Here is a 28,000-nt window from a genome sequence, read left to right as displayed (position 1 = left end):
TTAAAACACGTTGTGGAGATGCAAACATTACGTAATACTGTCCACAGACCAGCTTTCGCACATGTGAACAAATCCCAATTACCTTTTATCTGGCTCCGCCATTTCTTCTTCTCTCGAAGCAAGTTCCTGCAACAGAGAATTTTGAATGTTATAAAATAAAAACGGCAAACTCTAGCTACAAAATGAATGTCAAACAGAAGGTACGAAAGAAAGACTTCAGCCGTATTCCCAGTGCCAATGATCATGCATAAAAATGGACACATCATTCCCTTGATTGTTTTGTCAAAAACATCAGAACTAAAACGCATAACACTCCTCAATCTTGGATAGCTTCATTAAATCCACATATGCTTAGTGTTTCCAACTTTGAGGGAGACGCAAAAAATACTAATTTCCAAAAGAAAACAATATTTTAAACATCACTCCTCTAACGACCATATTTCCTTTCTTTAGAAACTCCGAGCAAATTTAAAATGAAAAATAACCCTTTTTTAAATCTTAATGTTAAAAAGAAAATTCAAAAACGTGGATAGAAAGGGAGAAGTTGTCGTTTGGGAGGAATGCGACATTGTCTCTTTCAGGCAGGAGGTAGAGAATAGAAGCAGACTCAAAACCATCCAAAACCCTGCAGCCAGGCTCATCCTCGACCTCCTGAGAAGAGCCCACTTCACCCCCCCGCCGCCCAACTCAGAGCGCTCCACTGCCTCCCCATCCAAAAAAGGTGGCAGTTCAAACTACAGACCCACGTCTATAATGCCCTTCACAACAAAGGACGAGCCTACCTCACCCACGTGCCCCGCTTCCACAAAAGCAGAAGTGGCGGCCACACCTTCTCCTACCTGTCCGCCAAGACCTGGAATGGCCTCCCACTCCACCCCCTGACTGCACCCACCCTACAGAGGTTCAGAGATGGCCTAAAACCTGGATATTCGACTGACAGCCCCTCCCCCACCAGTGCCTGAATACCCTCACGGTAGATAAGCGGCGCTCTACAAATCATTGATTGATTAAGAGTAGGCCAGCATTACAGAATGCATTGTAGCAATAGTGTACATTAATTTAGCAACCAAGCCCGGCTACTTCAGGAAAGGTTCAGTCCACGTCTGCCCTCACTCACCCCACACAAATTTGTGGGGAAATAAAATTGGGTCACAGTGCATTTTAAATCACAATTTCACATACATTTGCAAAAAAAAAAAAATAGGTTTTGAAAGGGCACTCATTAAATATTAAGGGACTTTCATAGTGTGCATGATGCTCTTCAGGAAGTTGTGTTTTATTTATTTTTTCAAATACGCTAAGGGTACTCCCCAGATGTTAATAATTTCCACAAGTGTGCTAGGCCAAGCATTGTCATTGTTGCGGTCCACATACCATGAGCGACCCTGTATGTCAACAAGTATTAGCAATGCAATAGGTCTGGCTTATAACTGAAAGCACACCTACAGTCGCTGGTGAGTTTAGGAACTGAATATGTCACAATAAATGCACTCTGACACTCAATCATTCATTCATCCACCCATTGACTCATCCTTGCTCTCACCCACTTTCTCATCTGCAACACAAAGACATGCAAACATTCAACAAGAATATGTGAGATATGCAAGGCCACCTTACAGTGATATTGTACATAGTGTAAAGTTCCAACATGACCATTACATTTAGAAGCAATGTGCTGGCCAGATCAGAGCAATGAATAATGATACATTACGGATAATACCTGTGTGGTTTAGAAGAGGTGGCCGCACTGGATGCATGCATTACAGATTAAATGAGCAGCAATTAAAGAGCCCTGTATCACTGTCTAATAAGCAGTGGTACATCGTAGAATAATAAAATAAAAAAAGGATAAGTCAAGAAATGAATGTACACCTATTAAAAAAGACAAATCAAAGAACTGGCCCACTAGCTATGGCACTAAAATACGCTCATTTTCAGGCAGAGGTGCTTATGTGATCAGGCAATGTGCTGTCACGTATGGGGCAAGGGAGCTAATGTCTGAAGTGGGCTAACCTATTGCCCCATGCCGTATGCTGTTTTGGTTAGAAGCAGCAGTAAGAACAACCCAGTGGCAAAAGAGGGCGTATCCAAGGCCCTTCTACATAAGTATATTTATGTACTCATATGTATATATATATTTAGTTACAGTTTTAATTTATTTACTATTATGAAAAGTGCGTGGCAGAGAACTGAACCTAATCGGAGGGTCTAGAAAAGATAATCACAGTGCAAACCTTCTATCCCCAATTTGTTAAAGGGGACAATCAACACCAACACCCTTGACTACTGAGGTAATTAGAGACAATCCACATAACAAAATACCTGTCTAAGGCTTTAACAGGATGTCATAATTAACAAGCAGTATAACTTAATAGCTTTTACAAATGATTTTCATACTAAATAAAATAAATTAGGCCTTCTTTTTTTGCCATAACTTTTCACATTTGATCAGACCTGTGGCATCTGACATACCTTTTTCTTGTGAACCAATGAGGCCTATATTGGTTATCATTGGAGTGTCACCATAGGGAACTTAGGGTTTCTGTTTTGAGCATAAGCTTTCCTATACGGCAAACATCAGGCATACAGTCACAAAATAATACATTTCTACATATTTACAGATAGCAAAACAATATGCAATCCCTCTTATGGCGGCCTAACGTGGATTCTAGTGTAGGTGTTTGATGGTTTTCCTAACTAATACGTACTTAGGTGTACGGGAGAGAACTCTGGCAGCTGCATTTTGCAGTACCTGAAGTTTCCTAAGGTGCTGGGCCCGCAGATTAAGATATAGGCCATTACAGTAATCTAATCTGGCCAATATCAATGATGATATGACCAAATGTTGAAATTATACTAGGATAAAAGGTAGGATCTTTCTAATTTTCCTCAGGATAAAAAAGTGGAAGGTGTAAGGGCGTCAACATGCTCCACAAAGATAAACCTGTTGTCTATGATTATCCCAAGATTTTTAGCCTTTACTACAGGTGCTGGTAACTTGCTTAAATTCGTTGGCCACCAGCCTGGGGACCAAAAAAAGAGATCATTTCCAAAGATGACCACCTCCATTGTATTAGAGTTTAATTTCAGTCCATTAAATCTGGTAACAGAAGTAACTTCACTCGTCCCGCGGGACGAGTGAAGTTACTTCTGTTACAAACCGCGGTGACAAGATCAGGTGGCAGTCACCCTGTGGGTTCGCGATCAGCTGACGCAGTTCCCCTTTGTTAAGGTTGCAGGTACGCAATCTTGACGCAACCTGTAGGTTTGATGTAAACCTCCCATGAAAATGTATTCTGGATCCCTAGCCCTGAAGAAGTTGCTTAAAACTGTTACAGCAACGAAACATGTTGGCTATTAATGACTATTATGGTTCTACATGAGCCATTTTTAATGTGGGAAAGCTTACAGAAAGGAATAAAAGTTACTAGAAGCAAGTAAGCTTTACCAATTTTTAATTGGTGAGAATTATCCCTTTATATTCTCACGGGGTCCTGGTATATTGGCACTCTTCTGGCATATTTTTAGAAAGTAGAATCATATCTTGGTTCTCTCTCACTGCTTTCTCATTGGGTTGAGGTCTTCTTTATATTGCACACACATTTCTCTTTTCTTTTTGAAAAAAGGTAACCTATGATGAGAAGTGGGTTTCACTGGCGAGTACCATTCAGTTGTCCCCCCTTGGTGTTGCAACCGTGAAGTACCTTTTTTCTTTTCCACACTTTTTCAGTTCATGGGTGGATGGTCGATGGTAGTTTTTAAGTTGAATTGAGATACACTATAGCGAGATAACCATATAACAATGGTAGTAATTGTAGGTGAGGTCTGAAAAGATACAAACCCTCCTTACATCAAAAATTGAAGATTACTTTGTGAATCCGAATAAGGACAGCCACTTATTGATTTGACACTTGTTGAGTGGGGGGCTGGTTGTCCTGTTATTCCCCCTGAAGCTCCTATTGTAGTAGTGAGCTGTAGAACCTTACCAACAACCCATTACAGAGCATTCCAATGGTGACAGCATGGAGAGGGTGTGGGTTGTACCAATTTAATAGATAAAACACATCTCCCCAACAAGGGAAAGAGGATTAACCTTGGGGAGGAGGAAAGGGGAAGGAAAAATAAAAAATACAGAGATAAAATTGACTACTAGACAAGTCACATGATATTCTGAAAAGCGTACTTATTTGACATAAAAGTTGTTGTGGCAAACAGTAGGCACTTTAGTTCTCTGAGATTTACGGATAGTGTGAGGATCAGTGCTCATAGGGATTCTGTTAGTGTTGGAGTCAGCACGGAATTCACTCGCAGGCCAATGTGATACTATTTTATCCATAACCCAGGTTTGGCCATTTCCCAAAAGAACCACATTGCGTCCCACTCTAGTTATCCAGAGTGGCTCAGAATACATTGAACCACCTTTCCTGTGTGCTTTAGGAAAATCCACCTGTACCCATTGTCCCTCACAAAAATTTGGAGACTTTACGTTTTGTACGGTCATACCTGTTTTTGTACTTCACTTGATGCTCAATGATTTTCTTGGAAATTAGATCCTTGTTCACCATGCATCTTTTCTCCTTTTTTAACCATGCGGCAGATAATTTGGTTTTAGGAATTCTACCTTTACGGGATGTAAATGGAGAACTACCTGTGATGCTATTAGAGGTGGTGCGATAAGCCCACAAAGTTTCGCGTGAAGCTATTTTGGCAGGGATGCCTATTACTTCAGCTCGCTGCAAACATTCTTTGATCATGCAAATTCATCTTTTCAACCAACCCATTTGCACGAGGGCAATATAGTGCGGTCTTGTGATGCTGTATCTGGAGATCATGCAGGAATTCCCTCATGCGATCAGACGTGAACTCTACTCCATTATCATTCACTAAATTGTCAGGAATGCCTTCTTCAAATAACACTTCTTCCAGAAAATTGATAAGAGAATTCATATCTATTTGAAGAACGCGTTTAGAAACCACCCAACGCAATTGGTAGTCTACTAACACGACTATGAACCTCTCATTCATTACCTTAAATTTTAGGGGAGCAATTATGCCAAGTGCTAACTTGGTCCAAGGGGTGTCTGGAACTTCCATGGGAGAAAGAGGGGGTTTCCTGCCCTGGGGCGTTTTGTCACTTTTGATGCACTCTACACAGTCTCACACTCTAGTATCAATCAGGGTGTCCATACCCAGCCACCAATAGTCTTGACGTATTTTACTTTTAGTGAGGCTGCGCCCCAGATGTCCCACATGTGCTAGGTTCAATTATTTTAATTCTCAGTTTCTCTGGTGGAATAATCTTTTTCCCTCTGTAAACTGTATTGTCATGTATACTTAAGTCAAGCCTGACTTCCAAGTACTTGGACAATGGTCCGTACCACTCCCTATGTTATCTGGCAATCCTTGATTTATGTAATCTTTAAGGGAGACCATATCATTATCAGCTAAAAGACCTTCTTGCCACTCCTGTTTGCTCATGCACGACACATTGAGTACAACTTCTCTGTCCTCAATGCTAGCGTCTTCTCCACCTACTAGTTGAGTGAGGGATAAGAAATCCTCCACCACATTCTAGGTGTCAGGTAGATACTGCACATTCAAATTGTGTCCCTCTAAACCCAAAATCCACCTAGAGATCCTAGGGGTGGGCCTAATAGAGCCTTTAGTCGTGAAACCGTACATTAAGGGTTTGTGATCAGTTTTGATAGTAAAGGGTATACCCCATAAGAAGAATTTAAAGTGCCGGACTGCCCAATAGCAAGCAAGAGCTTCTTTTTCCACCACAGAATATTTTTTTTCAGTACCTTTAAGAGCTCTGGATGTGAATGCAACCACTTGCTCGTTACCATCTACTCTCCGGGTAAGACTTGTGCCCAATCCTCTGTTGCTGGCATCAGTACTCAAGGTAGTGGGTTTGGTGGTGTCAAATCTTCCCTGAGCGGGAGCTATTAGAATACACGTTTTGACAGAAGAAAAGGCCTTCTGACATTCTTTGTTCCACACAAATGGAGTCCTGGCTCTGAGTAGGTTACTTAAGGGTTCCACAATGCTGGCGTAGTTCCGTATGAATTCGAAATAGTATTCCAAGAGCCCCAAGAAAGATTTTAGGTTCCTTCACATTGGTCTGATTGGTCGTGTTCTGTATAGCCTCCACCAAATTCAATTTGGGCTTAATGCCATCCTGAGAGATGGTGTGACCTGAATATTCGACAGAACCCACATCAATGCAACACTTTTCTTTCTTAAGACTGAGCCCTGCACTGATAATTCTGTGAGTACTTTCCTTAGCACTTGGAAACACAGCATCCCAGGTATGTCTCTTAAAACATGTTGCGTGATCCTTTGGGAAGTGGCTGCAGCGGATGCTAACCCAAAAAGCCTGCGTAGGTATTGGAAAGCCTGCAGCAGAGTAACAAACGAGGTGATGTGGCGAGATTCCGGATGCAACTCCACTTGCTGGTGCACAGAGGGTAAATCCAATACACTAAAGCAACTGGCTCCCTTGATTGAAGTGAGGACCTTGTGGATGCTTGGTAAAGGGTGTCTGTCCACCCATATACTTGCATTAAGATCTTTGAGATCTATGCATAAACTGATTACCTTGTCTGATGCTTTGGTCGCTAACACCACTGGAGCCAACCACTGCGGCTCTCTATAGGCTCAATCACTCCCAATTCTAATTATCTGTCTAGTTCTGCCTTCAGAGAAGCAAACATCATGAGAGGAAAGGACTGCAAAGGGTTCAATTGCACTTCATAACATTGCATGCCCAGCCAATTCAAATTGTCTATCGCTCTTTTCTAGTTCATTTGCCGCTATGCTCAGAAACTTTATTGCCTGGCATGCCAATTATACTGATGAGCCTCCTAGGCATTTCATTACGGCGATCTACAAGTCCTTAGTTGTTCTTTTTTCAATGATGGCCGTAGGAGGGCTTACCGTATGGGTAGTAGTGCTGGGTAAGTACATAGTAGGTGGAGTAGTGACTCTTCTCCTTGGCCACAAAGGCGGCAATTCATTGTGGGCCATACCCGTTTCCATTTAGGAATAAGATCTTTCCATGAATAAACACCCATTTTCAGTTAAATCAGTTTCCCCATTTTTTGATTCGGAAATGTTCTGTCAGGTATGGTTGAGGTTTTAGCGTTTTATATGTTGGCATTACCAGTAGTTAAGTGAAATATTTTTATTACTGCTTTAATTTTTTTTTATGAACATTTTATTTTGAAAGCAAAGAATCGTCAATCTTGCTTTCAAGCTTCTGCAAATATTTGCATCAAATCAGACAGCATTCTGGGAGCATTATGTATAGCCTCATGTTGCTAAACTTTGAAAATGTGTGTACACATTTTTATTCTGGAACCACTGTCAGTAATGCAGTCACAGCTTACAACATTTACTTAGAGCGCTCACCCTAATAATAAAGGCTTTGCATTAATGAACCATAAATACAAGTTTGAACAGCCTTAACATACAGACAAAAACATTACATTAACTGGAGACAGTGATCCATAATGTGGTACTGCAAACTGGCAGCCAAAGGGTTTGTGCTGCAGGGGGTTTGGCCTACTTGTCCAAAGGACAAAATGCACATGAAAACATGTTGCCCTTGACCCCAAACAATATGTCCTGGGCATCGGACTATAGGAATTCCATATCCCTAAATGGTGGTAAACTTTGAGAAACCCCAATATCTCTGTAAACACCTCGGGGAAATCATCACACATCATTACCACACACGGAAGGATCTACAATCAACACTTGGTCAGGAATATTAGGATATAACTTGGTTCCCAGCTCTTTCTGATGTCTCCATCCTAACAAACTGGACCCTTTTTCAGAAACATAGATCTTTCCTACAGTGTTTCTTCTTCTGAAGCCGATCTCCATAGTGGTCATTGCCAACGATGGTATGGGATCACGGTTGTACTGTCCCAGTTTAATATCTGGAACTTCTAATTTTTTGTACATGTCAGGAAATATTTTGGAGAACCATCCTATCCTTGTCGCCAGTGTTATAATGAATTACACTGGAATGAAATTCAACAGTGCTTTATTTGATTCTTTCACCACCACAGGTTGCAGTCAACTTAAGGCAGGCAGCTGTAGAAACTTACAAACAATCTATTACAGAACATTCCAATGGTGACAGCATGGCAGGGGTGTGGGTTATAACAATTGAAAAGATATAAAACACTCGTTTTAAATACAGTTTTCCTTTCATTTATTTTTAATATTGGTGATGTGTGAGTCTATTACAGAGATTTTGCAGAGAAATGTTGTGTTCATATTTTATTTTATGCAACACCCATAAATAAAAGTTTCTTATAGATCAAAACAGGACCTCACATATGAGAAATGGGAGGATGTCACAAAGATTAGTTACAGTAATAACAGTGAGCTGCTACTGTGTTACAATTTTGGAAACTCGCACTACTACCCCCGAATATTTAGATGTGAATACATTTAGAATTTGGACGAGTGTTCCTGTGCACTGCCAGTGACCTGGTTAAAGAGGCCATGAAAAAGCAGAAACTGGATAATAAATTTAAAGTTGTTCAGAACAGGGGTCCCCAAAATACGTTTGGCCCAGGGCCCCCAAAATCCTGCGATGTCCCTGCCTATATTCATGTCCTTTCATTTACATTCATTTTACGGGCAAAACACTGATCAAATGTTCCACAATGACTTAAAATCCCTTAAGCTACTTAATGTGTGCAAAAGAATCCCTGCTTATGTTTCACTTTTTACTTCAGCTTACATTCCCTGGTTATTTGCATTTTGCAGATCTGGCGTTTCTGCTGATTTTTTGATCCATATCAGACTAGTAAAGTTCACACTGTGAACTCAGTCGACTCCGTCTGGGTGAGTTCAGATTGTAGCTGGGTGTTCAAGATGGAGCACAACTGACAGCTTTGGAGTTGAGCTGCAGGCTCATAAACCTGTTCCCGCTAATGCTGATCGAATACTTGGCCACATTGCTGAGGATACAGTCTGTGGTCACAAGCATGCTGATTGCAATTATTATTTTATATGAAAGTGTGTGACCTAGCTGTCAAAATCATGAGAGTGACAGAGGAAATCCGGTTTTTACAGAGTCTGCGTTTGTGAGGGAGGGGATATTGAGAGGGAGGGGATATTGAAAGGGAGGTGACACAAGAAAGTACATTCAGAAGGACAAAGTGAAAAGAAGGCGGGGAAAGAGGGAGGAGAAGGCTAGTGATATGTGCACTTTAGAAAAAAATGGGGAGAGAACGGGAGTAAGGTCTAAAAGAGTGAGACTCCGCACATGAAAGGGGTGAGAACAGGCGTGATTGGCACACCCCAAAGACCACTATCTCTTCCACAGACCAAGTCTGGCACTCCGACTGCCCATTCTGATGCCAACCTAGCAAGGATAGGTCAGATGCATGAATAGAAACGGCTCAACTAAACACACACACAATGCACACTGTGCTCCACCATACTTCATGTGTCCCAAAGCATTATCGAATTGTCCGTAACCCTCTAACATTCTGCTTTTGTTGTGCAACTTACTAGCTGGTGCTGTCGCTTGTCTGCCTGCCGATCTGTCCCTCTGAAATTAACCGCTTAGATCTCTGTTTGTCACATGACCAACGTGTCCAACGTCGTTGCTAAGGAAATCTTTCCTCTAGTGTACTGTATCCAAGGGAAGTGATTGCATCGCATTAGAGGAATAACCCTAGTAGCGATCGAGCGTCACGTGACAAGGAAATCGAAATTAGAACACGTCCCGGTTTTTTGCGCTGTATCCTATATAGTTACTGCGAGGTATATTTGATTTCGTGCATTTTTTAAAAAAAATTGCAGTCGTCTGGTCCTGGGACACTTTTCCCTCAGAAGAGCAGCTGCAGGTTAGTGATCGCTGCACATTGATTGCCTTACACGGAGACTCAGAGGGGCTTGTAACAAGGGCACTGTGAGTGTGTAGATTCAAAAAAAGGCATCGATTTCAAGTTTTTTATATTCTTAAAAGTACCAATTAGCATAGTAAATGTCGTCATGAGAGGGCACGGTCTTTAGTAGTAATAACAGCACAGAAAGTGACTCACATACTTGCATGACGTGCAATTACTTTAAATTTGTCTCAACATAGATTTTATTTGCAGTTCATTGTAAGGAAAACTATTTCTAGCTTTGAGTTATGCTGTGTTCACACCTGGGGCTGACTTTGCGTTCTACGTTATTATGATCACAGCAACGGAGTGATGTCCTTAAAATGAGATGAGTTTAGAAGTGTCTTACTTTTGTGCAGTAAAGTGGTTAGGAAAGGACTTTAAGATAACGTCATATGCGAAGCACACATTTAACAATGCTCCGAAATTCCTGTCCCAGTGATGCAGCGGCGTACCAACAACAGATACTCCAATACGATATACTCACCTGGGCACATAAACACACACAATTGAGTAAACCGCTGGAGTCAAAGTTTATTATTTTCCATACTTCAAGATTGATTATTTCTTACTCTTAACCAACCTTTCACTGATCAAAAGTTCTTTCCTCTGGTCAATGGACCATTAGTAGAACTAGTTGATGGTGAAAATTAACTTAATTCTAACCTTTATACCTTAAAGTAAATAACCACAGACTCAGGTAAGTTTTAAGTCTTTATCTAAGTTAATTGCATGTGAACCATTTCAAAGTACAGTACATTCACCGTCACTCATAGGAGAGAAGATTCAATTAATCATCAACACACAGAGGCGCAACTAGAGCCACATTTGGGGGGCTAAGAAAACAGTTTGGGGGCTGAATCTCTAAGCAGTAGGCAGAGTGGAGCGGCAGGGGCTCTCAGAAGGGGTGAAACAACAACACCTCATTAACAAGCAAAAGGTCTTTAAAAGACCTGTGAAGTGCTCGGGTGCGGCTGTGTGTGTGCCCGGGGAGCAGTCTCATCCCGGGCTGCCACACACGACGGGGAGGGGACTGAAGCCCTTTGAGTCCAATGGGCGTTGCGCGCCTGTCAACACATACCTCACAATTGTAATGACTTATTGTTACACCTAGTATCCTTGGCGTGCTTTCCCCTGACTTTTTGCCTCTACCTCCTGTATTTTTGACGCTGTGCTGGATTTCGTTTTTGCTGGTTTAGATGCTTTGGGCACTTTACCACTGCTGATCAGTGTCAAAGTGCAAGTGCTCCCTAGGTAACTTGTTCTTGTGATTGGTTATCCATGATTGGCATATTTGGTTTACCAGTAGGACCCTAGTAAAGTGCACTGAGTGTGCCAGGGCTGGTGATTCAAATGCTACTAGTGGGCCTGCAGCACTGATTGTGCCTCCCACATGAGTAGCCCTAAAATTGTATCTCAGGCCTGCCACTGCAGTGCCTATGTGCAGTTGCTAACTGCCATGCTGCCAGTGTCCACACTGGCCAGGCCTAACCCTTCTGTTTCTGTACATATTGGACACCCCTATGGAAGGCCCAAGGTACACCCCTGGGCAGGGTGTAGTGTATATGAAAGGTAGAGTATGTACTAGTGTGGGTGACATGCTCTGATAGTGAATTACAGCCTTTTTCGTTTTTCACTATTGAAAGGCTATCTTGCCCATAGGCCAGAATGGGGAATGCTGTGTATAATATTTACCTGCATATCTTCCCATAGGAGCAAGCTAGAAAGTTGAAATCTGGTATCGCTGAACTCAGAATTTAATAACCCATCTTTTAGGAAGAATGTTTTTTAAATCCTATATTTGAAAACAGCACTTTTAGAAAGTGGCTGTTTTCTTGTCTGACCTTTCTGTGTGCCTATGCCTGTTTGTGAATTGACTGTCTGGTTTGTGAGTGACAGGGGCTGGGGTGGCTCCAGGAGGCTGGCTGAGTCAGCACAGGGCTGAATAGCTCCATCTGCATCTTGAGTGGTGGGAGGGGATAGCACCTGTGCCTGAATACGGCTGTGCCTGCCTTCCACAATGCTGGCTTCACTTCTTGCTGGGCAGCTGACAACCCTGCCCCTCTCTCTCAAAGGAAAGAAGGAGTAAGGTAAACAAAGTGCTCCTGGACTGACTAGAACTGTTTGTACAAGGCAAAGGCCTCTCTCCCTTCAGAGAACAAAGGAAATATTGGTATAAAAAGGGATACCCAGACCCCAGAACTTTAGATCATCCTGGAATAAAGAAGGAACCTCTGCCAAGGAGAATGCTGGAAGACTGAAGAAGAAGGACTGACCTGCTGTAAGGCTGACCTGCAGTTGCTTTGCTGCTAAGGAGATGGGAAGGACTTTGCTGTTGCTGTGTCCCCTTGCTTGAAGAGATCTCCAAGGGCCTGAGGAGAGCTGGCCTCCTGTTAAGAAGTCCCAGGAACAAAAGGACTTCACCCCCAGCTTTTCCCCTGAACTCTGCTGTGTGAGTTCTGACCTGCCTGGAGAGCTTGATCCATTTGTGGGGCCTCTGGAAGTTGTTTCCTGCTGTTTTGGGAGCTGGACAAGAGCAAATCTACAATTTGCACGCCTCGCTCGCTTGCGGAGCGCTTCGTCGACAGTGCGAGACGATTTCTGTCGCCGCGAAGATCGTCGCAGCGCCGGTTGCCGCTGCAAGAACTGATACATCGTTCGCTTGCGGAGCCCACTGCCCCAGTGCAGAAAGATTCCTGTTGCTGTGTGTATCGTCGCAGAGCCTTTCATCACTGACAGAAACCGTCGCACCACTTGCTTGCGGATCGCATCCCGTCGCTGCGGACATCGTAGCAAAGTCCCGCGCCATCGCATCGAGGGGCCGCGGCAGAAGAGGATCAATGCGGCGCTGCACATCGCCACTGCACCGTAGTCCGTCGTCGCCCCGAAGATCGTCGCATCGTGCCAGTGCGAGACACATCCTACCGGAGAAGCTGCGCCCCAGAATCCACACAAAATATCGCATCGCTCCCCATGCAGACCGGATTCGTCGTAACACGCCTGCTGCGTGCAGCGGGGCTGTCGCATCACCTCCCCAGGGCCACAGGAGTGACGCATTGCTTGTTTTTCGACGCTGCAGTTGCTGCTTGGAACTTTTGTTGCACCTACAGGTACTTTGGGCTAAAAGTGACGCAACTGTGGATTATTTTGATGCAAACCCATGAAGTGATTTCAAATCATATTCTTGAACTGTGTATGTTGGATTTTTGTCGTTTTGGTCCTGTGTAGTTTAGATAAAGATACTTTATTTTTCTAAACTGGTGTGGAGTCCATTTGTGTTGTTTTTACTGTGATACTGTGAGTGTTGGTACAAATACTTTACACGTTGCCATTGGTAAGCCTGTCTGCTCGTGCCAAGCTACCAAGGGGGTGAGCAGGGGTTATCTAAAGAGTGTATCCCCCTTACCCTGACTAGAAGCAAGGGTCACTATTTGGACAATGGTACCTACCTCTCCCAACTAGAGACCCCCATTTCTAACACACTGGAATTGGCGTAGTTCTGTCACAAAAGCAAAATGGAACTGAAAAAACAGTACCTTTTGCTTTGCGCACCCTCACGTAAGCTGAGAGAAACTATTCCGTTATTGAAAGGGTGTTCCTTGATGCAGCATAGGGTGCGTAATATTTTAGAGTATATTTGTGGGGCATGAGCTTAGTCTTAATAACAGATCATAAACCACTGATTTTATCTGCTGGTTGTGCTGGTAAGAGATCTGCCAGGTTGGCCAGGTTTGCCGCCAGATTACAAGAATATCTTTATGATGTGGAATTTATATATGGTTGGAAGAATCTGTAGGCGATTGGCTGTCATGAATGTCTTTGGATTGGGAAACTGTGGATGGATCAGCTATTTGGAGTTCTGATTCTGAAGAGGCAGTAGCGTTTGTTCATGATGTGGTGCAGAGCAGCCTGGGTGCTTTCACGAGGGTGAAATGGGAGGAGGAAATGCGTTTGGACGTGGTGTTGATAGAGGTCATGGTGATGATCAGGAAATATGCTGTAAAGGAGAGCGCGCTGTCTGTGCCAGCTATACCTTTCTGAAAAGTGTTGGACGAATTTTCTGTGAGTGGTTTGGACATAATCATGAGAGGTGAACGCTTTGTGCCACCGGTTGGGTTGAGGGTTCACATTTTCAAATTAGCACATGAGAGGCACTTAGGACAAGTTGTGACGAGCAGGGAGTTTAAAGATGAATGGCCGGGGATGGAGGATCAAGTCAATAGGTGGGTGAAAAGTTGTAGTATTTGTTAGGAAAGTGAAAAAAGATTGAGAGTGGGCAGTCGGGCGTGAGTGGCCAAATTGATGATCCAGGAGTATCTTGGGACTCCATTTACTTACATTTTATAGGCCCCATGTCAGAGTTACCAAGTGAAATGAGGTCTGCTGCAGTCATTGTAGATGTCCATTCAAGATGGTTGATTGTCAAATTTATGAAGGATGTGATGACTAAGTCTACCATTGCAATCTTGGAGAGGATTTTTGAGGAAGAAGGTGTTCCTCACACATTACTTACCGATAATGGCACGCAGTTAACTTCCAATGAAATGTGTAATTTTTTGGAACAATGTGGGATCAAACATTCCTGCACCTCTCTCTACAATCCCATGGGTAATGGAATTGTAGAGAGAGTCAACAGGTTGGTGAAAGGAACGATTCAACTTTATGCTGTCCAATGGACAACCTGTTATGTTAGACAACACTTGACTGACATGTTATGGGCATATTGCACCACTATTCATAGTGCCACACGCTGATGTCCTTTTAAAAAAATGAGGGGACATTCCCAGAGAAGCAGGTTACTTCCTGCATGGTTAAAGGAATGGGTACTGTTGGGTGGGGAACCTGTCCATGAACCAGGTAGCCCAAATTTCGAGATAGGTGATTGGGTCAAAATAAGGTTGGAAAGGGTGAAGGGTGGATTGAGCAAATTCAAGGGTCCTTTCCGAGTTGAAAATGTGGGAAAGTACTTTGTGGTCACTGATGGAAGTGAAAGGTGGAACCTGCTTAATGTGGCTCTGTACCAGAGGGGAGGAGATTGTGCGAAGAGGGAGGATGAGGAAGGATATTCGGGAGCTTTGTTAATGCGTGATGGATAAGTAATTTGTGATCAGTGGTTGTACCGGATGATGAATGCAGGTCTAGGGCAAGGGGTGAGGTCAGAGTTCATAATTTGTGGGATTATGTGAGAATGTGATGTGGTTCTGGGGTGTGTCATTTTAAGCTCCTTGTTAGGAGAGTATTTCATGTCCATGTTCTTTTTTTTTTTTTTTTATTTATTTTTTTTATTTTAAATATAAAAGTTTATTGAAAAGAAAAAAAAAACAGAGTCAGTACATCAGTCTCATTTAGAATGACATAATAAAAACAAGTATATCGGTACATTAGTGCACAGTTCGAGCTACGGGTACATCCCTATTCATGGCCAATTCCAACGTCGGAGAGTCACATAATTCACCCCTATATTTGTTCCAGTGTCCCCATTTCTTGTCCCACTTTGTCGGGCAACCTCTAAGTTTAAATACAGTTTTTTCGGCGAGCATACAGCGATCCATCTCCGCCATCCAACCAACCACCAGTGGTCTTTCAGCAGAGCCCCATTTCATGGCTATCGAGCGTTTGACAAGTAGGAAACCCAGCGTCGCCCACCGTAGTTCAAGTTCATTTTTTCCGTGGCCTCCCATATATTAAGGATACATTCCTTCGGTGAGAACGGAACCTGCTTTCCCAGGGAGTCACCCATCTTGAGTATCGTCCCCCCCCAGAATTGTTGTATTACCGGACAGTCCCATAAGACATGATAAAAGGTGCCAGGTAAGCCGCAGCCCCGTAAACAGAGATCATCGGGACGTCTGCCAATTCTGGCCAATAGAGTAGCAGACATGTAGCTACGGTTGATCGCTGTCTCTCTAGGGGACATTAGAGCCGACCGCCAGTCCTCTTCCTCCAGGGGACCTAGGTCTGCCTGCCATTTGTCTCGTAGGGACTGAAAAGTGTTAGGGAGATTGTTACATAATTTTCGATAGCCTTTGAGGGGAGAGGTTCCGAAAGCAGCCTGTCCTCTAAGGGGGATGTCTCAGGTATGGAGGAGAGATCGGGTATAGCAGTGAGGATAGCGTGCCTGATTTGGAGGTAACAAAATAATTCAAAATAGTTCTGTTTGTGCGAGAGAATACTTGGTGCGTAAGTCCTCAGATGTCAGTAGTTTGCCTTTGTGTATGAGGTCTCCCACCGTCGATAAACCTATCGTGTCCCAGCGGTCGAATCCCAGATGGAAGCAAAGGGAGCCTAACTGTTGCGATGACCATAGTGGAGTCGCTTTGGTGATTTTGTCCGACCAATCCCCGCAAATGTTGGCCCTATGCCAGATTGTGACTGTTTGTGCCATTGGTCCCACGTACCTGTTCCTGACTGGTTTACTGTAGAGGGCCCCTAGGTAACCTTCACGTCCCGTCTGACATCTATCCAAGTGGAAGGCTGGATTTAGGGGTGACCCATGGATCCAGTGGTTGGTGGCCACCAGCTGTGCTGACCAGTAATAAAGGCACAGGTTAGGCAAGGCGATTCCCCCGTCATACCAACTCTGGGTAAGCTTTTGGAGGGCTATGCGGGCCGCTCCGCTATCCCACAATAAAAGTCGTACGTCACTTTCCACAGCGTTGAAATAGGAGTCAGGGATCGGGAAGGGGCAGTTCTGTAGGGCATACAAGAAATGCGGGAGTGCCAACATCTTAAATAAGGTTGCCCTGCCCGGGAGAGAGAGCGGGAGGGGCCACCAGTGGGCTACATCACTATGTAGCCGATGCAGGGGGCTCAATAAGTTCCGGTCATAAATAATGAGGAGTCCGGGGTGACAAATATACCAAGGTATTTAAAGCCATCCTGGGCTATGGTAATAGTAAATCCTCTGGGTAGGTGAGGTGGGGGCCGTGTAGCTTATACAGTGTCGATTTAGACCAGTTGATCGAGTAGCCCGAATATTTCCCGAAGTTGGTGAGGACATGGAATAGGCTATTAATTGAGGAGCGAGGGGAGGTGATGTATACCAGGATATCATCGACGTAAAGGGAAATTTTATCAGTTGTCTCTGCATTCCATTGAAGGCCTCTGATGGAAGCGTCTGTGCGGATCCAGGGGGCCAGGGGTTCCAGGGTGAGAGCAAAGAGTAATGGCGATAGGGGGCAGCCCTGCCGGGTCCCCCTGTGAAGTTCGAACCGGCGAGACGTATGATTGTTTACTCGCATCATGTCCATGTTCTTAACTTTGAGAAAGATACTTCATGTTTTGTTTTTCCATTCACATACATTTCTTTTTTTAACATTTATGTATATTTTTGAGTTTGCTTATTTTTATGTAAAGGGAGGAGATGATTTATGATGGAATCTTATTTAGTTTAATTCCAAGGTTAGAATGCGAGGCTGATAACACTCGAGAGGCGTCTGTGGACCCGGGCTCCTTGAACTGCATTGTGGACCCTGGCTCCTTGAACTGCAGGTTGTGTTTATACAGTAAATCTTCATAAATAACCCAACTCGTGTCTTGTGGTTCCTGTGAAGCGATTACCAACAGGGCCCTGGGCAATTGCCTACTTTGCCCATGCCTTAAAACATCTCTGGTGTGGCCAACAGACAGAGTATGCATCTACTTACACTGATATTCCGTTGTCAGTGCTGCTGGTATCCTTATGCTCCCCTCTGCTCATCGCAGCTGAACATAGCATTTTATTTATATACCACTTGCTGCCAATAATGTAGCTCTAAAGTGCTCTTACCGTCAGAAAGCATATACATGTACACCTGTAATTTTTGGCTGGTGAAGCTTATTCAAGTTAGACTGAGGAGAAGAGGACATTTGCAGCTAAGAGCAGGATAGCTGGCAGTGTGCAAGTACAGACAATCCGAGATTATCCTGAGAGCCGTCTGAGATGGACAGTCGAGTATTTGAGGACGAGGACAAGACAGCCGCAGTGCTCAGAAGTCTGGCTGGGCCATATTCATGCTACCATTTGAGGCAGTGTCACAGGGCTCTCTAGATTCACAGATCTGTTCTCGAGTAGCTCATTCAGTCCATTTTTTTAACTTTTCGTTCAGCAGCTTTCGCGACTACAAGTACATGATCCAAAGAAAATCTCTGTGTTGGATGAGCTTGACCTGGGAAACATGAGAGCTCTGGTAAAATATCATCTTTTCAGTCGAAGCAACCTCCCTGTATCTCTCTGTTTGCCATGTAGATTCAGTCTTCTTTTTTAACTCATTTCCGGTTCTCGTAATTTGTACTGTTAGGGTGGTGAAACTTGAACCACCAAACCATATGTATCAGAAAGGAAAGGGACTAAAAGCTTTGGATGGGCTACTCATGACGTGGTGCAATTTAAGAGTTCGAAATGCCTAAATTAATCAAAATCGTTTTTTCCCCCCGAAAACCACAAGCATATTCAAACATTACATTCTATTCTGCTCATAAAGAGACAGGCTTCAATAGCACTTAATTGACTAAAATGAAATTATACACACTCAGGTTTTTATGCAGCACTGGCAAAAAATAAATGTTACTACCTCCCACTTTTCTCAATATATCAACCTCAAAAGTATGGAATGCTGAGTTAGCCATTGCAGCATTCAAAACTATACCTTACAGGTCATCCCCGACATCAGGCGCTAACCAGTTGAGCCATTTATATTCCCCTGCTGTGCAGATCAGCAATCCCTGATCAAAGGGCAGTTTCTGAGTGGCACACGGGCAATGTTTGTAGAGTAGATGTGAAGCATTTAGCTGAAGCTAAATTCCAATAAATTGGGGGTTGGCGGGTAGCAGTGCCATCCCACTTGTTTTCTTATTTCTGCTCAATGACATGGCATTTTCCATATCCTGCTCCGTAGATCCAAAGCATAGGTTAGTGGATTCATGTTTTACTGTTTTTGGTGCTATAGGTAAATAAGATTGCCTACAGCTGCTCCATGTATTAGTGAACTCTAAACAAAATACTCACTGTTTTAAATCTTGGGTGCTTAATCACTCTGGAGTGAGGCCCTGGATGGATTATGGCATTGGATCTTTTTTTCACTACAGGAGGCCTGACTTTCTTTCAATATATCTTTCAGAACAGAACATTATATTAAGGTTTCATGCATGGGAAATATACTTCCAGTGGGATCGACAGGATAGAAGATGCTTCCTTGTGTACCTGTTTGGTTTCTAGAGTCTGGGCAGGTGGGGTCATCTTCTACAAATTCCTCACATTAAGAATTAGAAATTTGGTGGCTTATCTTTCTACTTATCAGTGCCGTATTAGTGGAATAAATTACCATTAACCTTGCACATTGACTCGTCATTGTTAGTTTATCGGAAACAAATTAAGACTTTAACTTTATCAAATTATCTTTCAAATTCTCATTAGCATTCTGCACTCCACGCTGCCAAAGTAAACTGTGCAGTGAATAAACGTGGCAAAGCATGTGACGTTAGTTGATCCTTGGAAAACGCTTTATCCAATTGGTAAAGGATTCCATTTAAATCATAAAGCGGAGTACAATATGTTGAGTGTCAAAATCACTTCAAATAAACATTCCTTGTATAGATACCTTCATCATAATTTACAATAATATTAATTCAGTGTCTCCAAAATTGTGTCTATATCAGCATATGCAGCAAGAACAGGCCAACAAATTAAATAAAGGTTGACTGAGGCAGTGTCCACGTATTTTATCAGAAATACAACAAGGTGATGAAGTGATGTTAGATTCCATTTATCCTACACTTACAGGATTCCTAAAAGAATTCTCAGTACACAAGAACAACATGCATTCAAGCTAATCTAGCAAAAACTGGAAAAGAGACTGACACACGTAGAAATGTAAACATTTACACACTCTTTTTTTCCTCAGCAAAAGTTAGTACAATTTGACTATAGCAAGATACATTCACTTCGGATTATTATTTGTGTTTACAAACAAGAGGGCTACTTGTAACAACAAGAGCGGAAGGGAAACAAGATGCTCCTGTTCCCCTCGGGCGAAATCTAAAAGAACAACAGAGGAGCGTCACAACATTAGGTTGACTGTTAAGGAAACCTTATTAGGTTGTTTTGAAAGCCCTCACTCACCAACCTGGTTGGTGACATGCTTCATCATCGGTTATTTACAACAAGGGGTGGTGATGGACAGAGTCTCTGAATTAAGCAGAGTACTCTCACCCAGTCAAGAGATCAGGGCTAGATCCAACACCGTTTTTTAGCTCATTGCACCATCCCAGTTTCAGAACCTGGCTGTATGCAAATTAGTCTGTCCCTGGCCCAGTGCATCATGGGAACAGGGCAGACCAGACTACAAAAGCCAATTCTTACACTGGGAAGGAAACAAGCTTCCGGGGACCGGTTTCTGGCATTCCAGCCGTCTTCGGCCCGGCTTGCTTGAATCCTGATGGTGCAATGAGCAAGGGACTCACATCTGAGTATACCCTTCCACGCTTAGGGTGGACAAAATTATTTACAACAAGGGGTGGTGATGGACAGAGTCTCTGAATTAATCAGAGTACTCTCACCCAGTCAAGAGATCAGGGCTAGATCCAACACCGTTTTTTAGCTCATTGCACCATCCCAGTTTCAGAACCTGGCTGTATGCAAATTAGTCTGTCCCTGGCCCAGTGCATCATGGGAACAGGGCAGACCAGACTACAAAAGCCAATTCTTACACTGGGAAGGAAACAAGCTTCCGGGGACCGGTTTCTGGCATTCCAGCCGTCTTCGGCCCGGCTTGCTTGAAACCTGATGGTGCAATGAGCAAGGGACTCACATCTGAGTATACCCTTCCACGCTTAGGGTGGACAAAATTATTTACAACAAGGGGTGGTGATGGACAGAGTCTCTGAATTAAGCAGAGTACTCTCACCCAGTCAAGAGATCAGGGCTAGATCCAACACCGTTTTTTAGCTCATTGCACCATCCCAGTTTCAGAACCTGGCTGTATGCAAATTAGTCTGTCCCTGGCCCAGTGCATCATGGGAACAGGGCAGACCAGACTACAAAAGCCAATTCTTACACTGGGAAGGAAACAAGCTTCCGGGGACCGGTTTCTGGCATTCCAGCCGTCTTCGGCCCGGCTTGCTTGAATCCTGATGGTGCAATGAGCAAGGGACTCACATCTGAGTATACCCTTCCACGCTTAGGGTGGACAAAATTATTTACAACAAGGGGTGGTGATGGACAGAGTCTCTGAATTAAGCAGAGTACTCTCACCCAGTCAAGAGATCAGGGCTAGATCCAACACCGGTTTATTTAGCTCATTGCACCATCCCAGTTTCAGAAACTGGCTGTATGCAAATTAGTCTGTCCCTGGCCCAGTGCATCATGGGAACAGGGCAGACCAGACTACAAAAGCCAATTCTTGCACTGGGAAGGAAACAAGCTTCCGGGGACCGGTTTCTGGCATTCCAGCCGTCTTCGGCCCGGCTTGCTTGAATCCTGATGGTGCAATGAGCAAGGGACTCACATCTGAGTATACCCTTCCACGCTTAGGGTGGACAAAATTATTTACAACAAGGGGTGGTGATGGACAGAGTCTCTGAATTAAGCAGAGTACTCTCACCCAGTCAAGAGATCAGGGCTAGATCCAACACCGTTTTTTAGCTCATTGCACCATCCCAGTTTCAGAACCTGGCTGTATGCAAATTAGTCTGTCCCTGGCCCAGTGCATCATGGGAACAGGGCAGACCAGACTACAAAAGCCAATTCTTACACTGGGAAGGAAACAAGCTTCCCAGGACCGGTTTCTGGCATTCCAGCCGTCTTCGGCCCGGCTTGCTTGAATCCTGATGGTGCAATGAGCAAGGGACTCACATCTGAGTATACCCTTCCACGCTTAGGGTGGACAAAATTATTTACAACAAGGGGTGGTGATGGACAGAGTCTCTGAATTAAGCAGAGTACTCTCACCCAGTCAAGAGATCAGGGCTAGATCCAACACCGTTTTTTAGCTCATTGCACCATCCCAGTTTCAGAACCTGGCTGTATGCAAATTAGTCTGTCCCTGGCCCAGTGCATCATGGGAACAGGGCAGACCAGACTACAAACGCCAATTCTTACACTGGGAAGGAAACAAGCTTCCGGGGACCGGTTTCTGGCATTCCAGCCGTCTTCGGCCCGGCTTGCTTGAATCCTGATGGTGCAATGAGCAAGGGACTCACATCTGAGTATACCCTTCCACGCTTAGGGTGGACAAAATTATTTACAACAAGGGGTGGTGATGGACAGAGTCTCTGAATTAAGCAGAGTACTCTCACCATCGGGGCCCACCAGGAGTGGCCAAATGCCACCCTAGTGTGCTGCAACGCCAGGTTACTGCAGAGCTGGGTTTTTTGGTGTGTGAAGTGAAAATAAAGTGAGTTTTAAAATGTTACAATTGGACAAGGATTAAAAACAAAAGTGTAGGATAATGGACCAAAATTACAAGTCCAATTTTATCCTAGTGTAAGGTCAACATGTTTCAGTCCATGTGAAATGGTATATCAGGCATTCGTCAGGACCAGTGAATTAAAAAGTTAGTGTTGAACCCCGGTGGTATAGGCGCGCTAAGACCCACCCTATCCTGGGGTTACCAGTGTTAAAAAGAAGAACACTATATCAAGATTCCATCGTGTTGGAGTGGAACAGAGTTTATTAGAAGGCGCTTAAATTTAAAGCACCATGGATCTCGGGAGGGGGGTGGTAGCAAAATGACACACCACCCTGTAAGCTAGGCACCCACTTGGCACCTGCATAGCCCTCCTATGCCGGACAAACAAGAGGGTACATTTTTCCTGAAAGCAAACATGTTGGGAAGCTTGCTTGCTATTTCCTTGAAGTGTAATAGAAACCCAAAAAGGTTAAAAGCTGTTCTGTCAGAGATGCTAATAGAAATTTAGTCCTCAACAAATTGGCAAACTTTTTGCCAAATGTTATACTACGTCCTACATTTCCTCCTCCCTCCCACAAACAAGCTCAGAATAAGTGTACACTTATCGAAAAATTGTCAACGGGTTAAAGTTTTCCAGGTGGTTACTGAGATCCACTTGATCCACTACTATTACTTAGGATTATAAGCAGAAAGCTCAAGGGTTGTACGTATATATCACTCTTTCAATAAAAAAGAATGCATTGCAGCCAAAATGATGACAGTTTCTAGTGTCTTGTCAGACAACACAGGCTGGAAGGCTCACTGACAATCCTACATTCATAGTTCTGCTCAAATCTGAAAACATACAAGTGTACATGTCAGTATATGTTATCTTGTTCAGGAATGCGCTAATGTCGAACACCAACATTCGATCCTCGTAACTCATGAATTTACTCACTGTAGTTCTTAGTATTCATGCTAAGGTTATCTTGCTCAACTGATCTGAAATCATCATCTACTTTTCCTAGAAAATATTAACTGAGGACCTCAAAACATTATAACACAAATATACTAAAAAGGAAATGTGGTCGGTTGTACTGTTTATTCATGTTGATATACCATGCTTGTGCTGATTTAGCTTTAGTGATTGTCTATTACACTTGCTGTTGGTTCTATTTTGTAAGCAGTGTTACTGTTATTTTTGTGCGTTCATTTTAAGTATAATTTAGCATAACATTTTGAATTGATATGAGAAAGAAATTCTTAGATACAACTGCTCAGGAGGTAGAGTTGGAGTATTGTGTAGAATCTAACAACACAAAAGTGTGATAATTGACTTTCATATGGGATTGAAATTACTGATGTGGACCATCAAACATCAATGATGACTGGTCAAGAAATATCGAATTATGATTTAATTTCTTATGTTGATTATTTTTCCTAAAAATAACATGTTGTTTTGCTGTGTCATGCTATATTGCTTACTTAGTCAAGAGAAAAGTTTTCTAATTTGTGTAAATCATACCCAGTTAGTCGTTTACACTCAAGTACTCATTTCTTCACCCCGTAATATATTTAGATGGAGTTTAATATCAAGTACACATGGGATGGTTTACCAGTACGGCATGAACCAGTGACTCTCACCTTAAAGTCAATAAAAGAAGGATTGCTGATGGAAGTGAAAGCCCCTTTCTTTGGCGATCCTCCAGCACCTCCAGGGGAGCCAGGGCAGGCTTTCCCTGGGCTTTGGGACTATGAAGGTCAGTGCTAATTTCATGCTAAACTAACTCTAGAGATTTTTGCATTTCTGCGATTTTTATAGAGGCTCTTAGCATCAGTTGACTTTACTGTTCCCTAGGTTTGGGCGCGTGTCTCACCAGTACCATTTAACCTTAATGAGTGGTAATTCCTCTAACCTCAGATCAAAGTGTAACTATTATTTGCCTCATGCTTGGTTGTGTTGACCATCCACTCCTGTTACTACTTGTCTTTTTGCTCTCTACAACGTAATACAAAGCATTTAAATAAAAAAAATCATCAAATACAGTAGAAACTAAATGACTGTTTGGACAGTTGAGGACATTAGGTTTTGGATTTAATTTACACTGGCAATGGAAGAGGGTTTAGGCATCTCTAAAAAAACCCTCAAATTTAATTAAAGCTTCTAATGATGCTAGTTTCTTTCCTGTAGAGAAGAAGGGAATTTATTTGTACAAACATATCGATTCCATAAAGTTCTCTACCTGTTCATATTTCGGTGCCAGTTTGAAATAGCATTAGATGACCATTTGGAAAGGATGGCACGGGGCAAAAGAGCACCAATATGAAGGTTAATCTCAGTGGCAGTTTTCCATTACGTGCCTTAGGACTATGCTTGACTTGTTTTTTGGTCTATTTTTATTATAGCAACAGTCAATAAGAGCAATAAAAAATGCTGAACTTTGGGACTAGTATCAGCCTGAGGGAGCCAGTGACACTGTGTGATGGCTGATGCAGGCACTTAAAAGCACTCGAGCCAGCCATCAGAGACACTGTCCAGGGCTTATGAAGTCCGAACCTGTGTGTCATGCATCGGGCATGCCTCAATATCTCCTCATCTGTGATATGCTGATGTATCACTGCTAAAGGTGCTATAGTGCATGCAGTATCCAGGGCTACCTGTTAATAAGATTTTGACCCCACACTTTCCCAACTTATCACTGGGATGGGAAAGGATGGGTTGGAAAATCAAGACATTTGTTGGAAGCTGGCTCTATATAGTGTACCAAAATGAAGTACACTGTGTAGAGAGTCCAGGGAGTCCCCAATTGGTTTACAGAGGCAAAAGTAGATAATACTAACGCTCTATTTGTGGTAGTGTGGGCGAGCAGTTAGGCTTATCAGAGGGTAAGAATTTGTTGTACTCAGGGAGGCAAGAAAATGAGACACACTCAAAGAATAAATCTGAGACCGATGTAGAAAATAACACTTATTTTTATATATATTTTCAAACCTAGAACTTTGTTCAACAGTAAGTAATGTTTTTCTTATAAATCACCAAAGTTCGTAAAATAGTTCCTAGTTGTGCGCAATTACGCACAATGGATTCCTATGAGAGGAAAACGCAGAAATGCATAGAAAACCAGGCAGACGGTTCTAGCGGTTCACCTTCTCTGTTCGGAGGGTTAGCAAGCCAAGGTCCAATGTTCTACTAGCGGTTCATTAGGAGAGTCCCGGATTCAGCCGGGTGCAGGGTGCTAGAGCGTCACTACGAAGAGGGGGCTTCACCTAGGAACAGGCTGCAAAGGAGGAATTGTAGGCAAATCTGAGTGCTACCAACTGGGCGCTCAGGTCTCAATGGCCTAAGCAGCAGTGGGGCACAGACGGATTGTTGTTACCCAGGCTGGGCGGGCTGGGTGCAGAACGGGTACGTCGGCCAGGCTCTGTGCGCAAAGGTGGCCTTCACAGTCAGGAGCAGACAGCTGGCCGGGACGATTTCAGGACTGCTGTGCCATTCCCAGAGTGGGTCTTGGATGTGCTGATGTCCCTCGACATGGTGCTTGCTTTCTGGGCAGTTGGAGTCCGGACCGGACTCTTTGTGGGCGGTCTTGATACAGGGCGTCCGGTACCCCGGGGATTGGTACTGCACAGACACCGGTCAGTCTTGTTCCTCCATACTTGAGGGGTGGGACAGAAGTGATCTTCCAGAGCACGAGCACCTTTTCCTGGTTGGTTGCTGCGTCAGTCTGGCCGGTGGACTCTGCGGTTGTCATTGCCTGCGGATTCCAGGGTAGTAGCGCCTCTACTCCAAGGGAGTACTTGGTATTTGGCAAAGGCTGGTGGTCCTCCGGGGTTCTTAGAGACCACACAGCAGCAGGACGAGACAGTTCACCTTGATAGTCTAGTCTTGAAGCAGCAGACAGGGGTACACCCCAAAACTCTGTGCCATTGTCTCTGTTCTGAGGTTCAGCAGCTTTTCTCCTCCTTTTCTTCTTTAGGTCAGTTGAATCTGAAGTTCTGGGTCGAGGTGTGCCACCTTCACACTCAATTTAGGGGCATTAAGGGGAGTACCAGGTAGTAGCCAATGGGCTACTTACCTTAGGGTGACTACACCCTCTATATGGCCACTTCCTGTGGGAAGTGGGCATAACCCTGACCCTAATTGGCTAAGCCTCTCCAACAATGGATGGAGGATTTGGAAAAGTGGTGTCCCCATCTGCTGCCCCACCTTAGGGGTGGTTCTGGCTAGGTGTGGGCCCACCTCCTAATCTAACACATTTTCCCACCTGTCCTCCAGCCAAAAAGTGGGGTCAGAACATAGGGGTTGGCATCTTCCACTATCTGAAGAGGCTTGGGTCACATTTCAAATGCGGCATGGCCTTTGAAGCTTTCCGCCCTGGAAGGCAGTTTATGCTTGGACGAGGTGTGATCACCTCTGCCCAGAGCAGGCTTTGTACCTAGCCTCTGAGAGTCAAGGCTCTCACCCCAGGAGACCAGTAACCTGTCTAGTGATGGCTCGCTGAGACCAGTTGGCAACCATACTAGTAGTTGTTAGGTTTTCGGGGGTATCTCTAAGGTGCCCTCTGTGTGCTTTTATTAATAAATCCTGATGCCTAAGACGAGCTGTTTGGTACCAAACATCTTGGGATACAGTGAAACCATCATGGAGCTGGCGACTTCGTAATGATGATTGTCCAGTCCATTTACTCAGTATGGCTTCCCTGTTCACTTACAATGTCTAAGCAGAGACTTTGACATTATAGGGTCACATCTTCTTAGGCATATATCTCAACACATGGGATATACTGTACCCTGGCTTTTCGGCTGTAAGGCCTGCCGTCGGGGTGTCTTACCTATATCTCATGCAGTGTCTGCAGGCATGGCTCACAGGGCTGTGTACCATGTCAACCATTTAGCTTTGTCTGCACCAAGACACCCAGCCTGCAGTGGCAGTTTGAATGATCTTGACAAGGGGTCCCTAGGGTGACACAATTTGTTCTGCAGCCCTACTGGACCCTCTTCAGTCCCAAGGCCCTAGGTACCAGGGGTACTATATACTAGGGACTTACAGGGGGGCTGAAGACATGCCAATTGTTGAACAGATTTTAGGAAAAGAACACTGGTGCTGGGGCCTGGTTAGCAGGAACCCAGCACACTTTCAGTCAAAGTTGCACCAGATACCAACCAAAGAGTGGGGGAGTACTGCAACAAAAAAACAGTTCCCTACACTTCCCCCTCCTCCCTCCCCCCCCCTTCCCCAGCGAACCAGCCAGGAAGCTCAGCCACAATCTGGGAGAGCTTACCTAGTTTATCAGGTGAGGATAAGTAAGGAAGTAGGCTAAGATTGTTGCAATACCTACTGTGCCTTGCATCCCCTTGTCCAGGTCACTCCCTCTGTGGGGCTAACATATCTCAACCATGCTGGGACACAACATAAAATGTACCTTGTTTGCTTCTTTACCCGGGTTCTTTTCTTGAGGATGAACGGCGTCTACATCTGACAGGGCTAACCCCAGGTTACCCAAAGATGTCCAACAACTTCAGCAACCCCACCATGACCAACAGGGTCAGGGGGCCTTTCTTGCTATTTGTCATGGGACCAGGCCACCGTGCCAGTGCAGCCTTAAAGGCTAACAGAGGCTGCTGACCGCTGTCAGTGACCAGAAAACCTTTAACTCTTCACTGACGGGTGAAGGTGCCAACCTTTAGGTTTTTTTAGGTGCAGGTTGTGCCTTCGCT

General features: G+C 43.9%; 2 protein-coding genes across 5 annotated transcripts in view; one reads left to right on the top strand and one right to left on the bottom strand.

Annotated features, from left to right (window-relative positions):
- SCLT1 (sodium channel and clathrin linker 1) overlaps positions 1-9,623 on the bottom strand; it is a 558,774-nt gene extending 549,151 nt beyond the window's left edge. The window contains exons 1-2 of one of the 2 annotated variants that reach the window (XM_078677643.1): positions 9,538-9,623; positions 83-126 (exon numbers count right to left, since the gene is read on the bottom strand). In XM_078677643.1, the coding sequence (XP_078533769.1) occupies positions 83-102 (20 nt within the window). In that variant the 5' untranslated portion in view covers positions 103-126; positions 9,538-9,623. The remainder of the gene's footprint in view (positions 1-82; positions 127-9,537) is intronic. The other variant, XM_078677642.1, reaches the window with a different exon arrangement.
- A 104-nt stretch (positions 9,624-9,727) lies between these two features.
- The window catches only part of LOC144818905 (UPF0462 protein C4orf33 homolog), a 61,145-nt gene continuing 42,872 nt past the window's right edge, over positions 9,728-28,000 (top strand). The window contains exons 1-2 of one of the 3 annotated variants that reach the window (XM_078676769.1): positions 9,728-9,792; positions 23,862-24,042. In XM_078676769.1, coding sequence (XP_078532895.1) covers positions 23,862-24,042 — 181 coding nt within the window. In that variant the 5' untranslated portion in view covers positions 9,728-9,792. Of the gene's footprint in view, positions 9,941-23,861; positions 24,043-28,000 lie in introns of all 3 variants that reach the window. The other 2 variants (XM_078676768.1, XM_078676767.1) reach the window with 2 other exon arrangements.

This window comes from Lissotriton helveticus, chromosome 2_1 (genome assembly GCF_964261635.1).
Source record: "Lissotriton helveticus chromosome 2_1, aLisHel1.1, whole genome shotgun sequence".
Lineage (NCBI taxonomy): Eukaryota > Metazoa > Chordata > Amphibia > Caudata > Salamandridae > Lissotriton > Lissotriton helveticus.
Note: the sequence above shows the minus strand (reverse complement) of the source record. Positions and strands in the feature narration are given on the sequence as shown.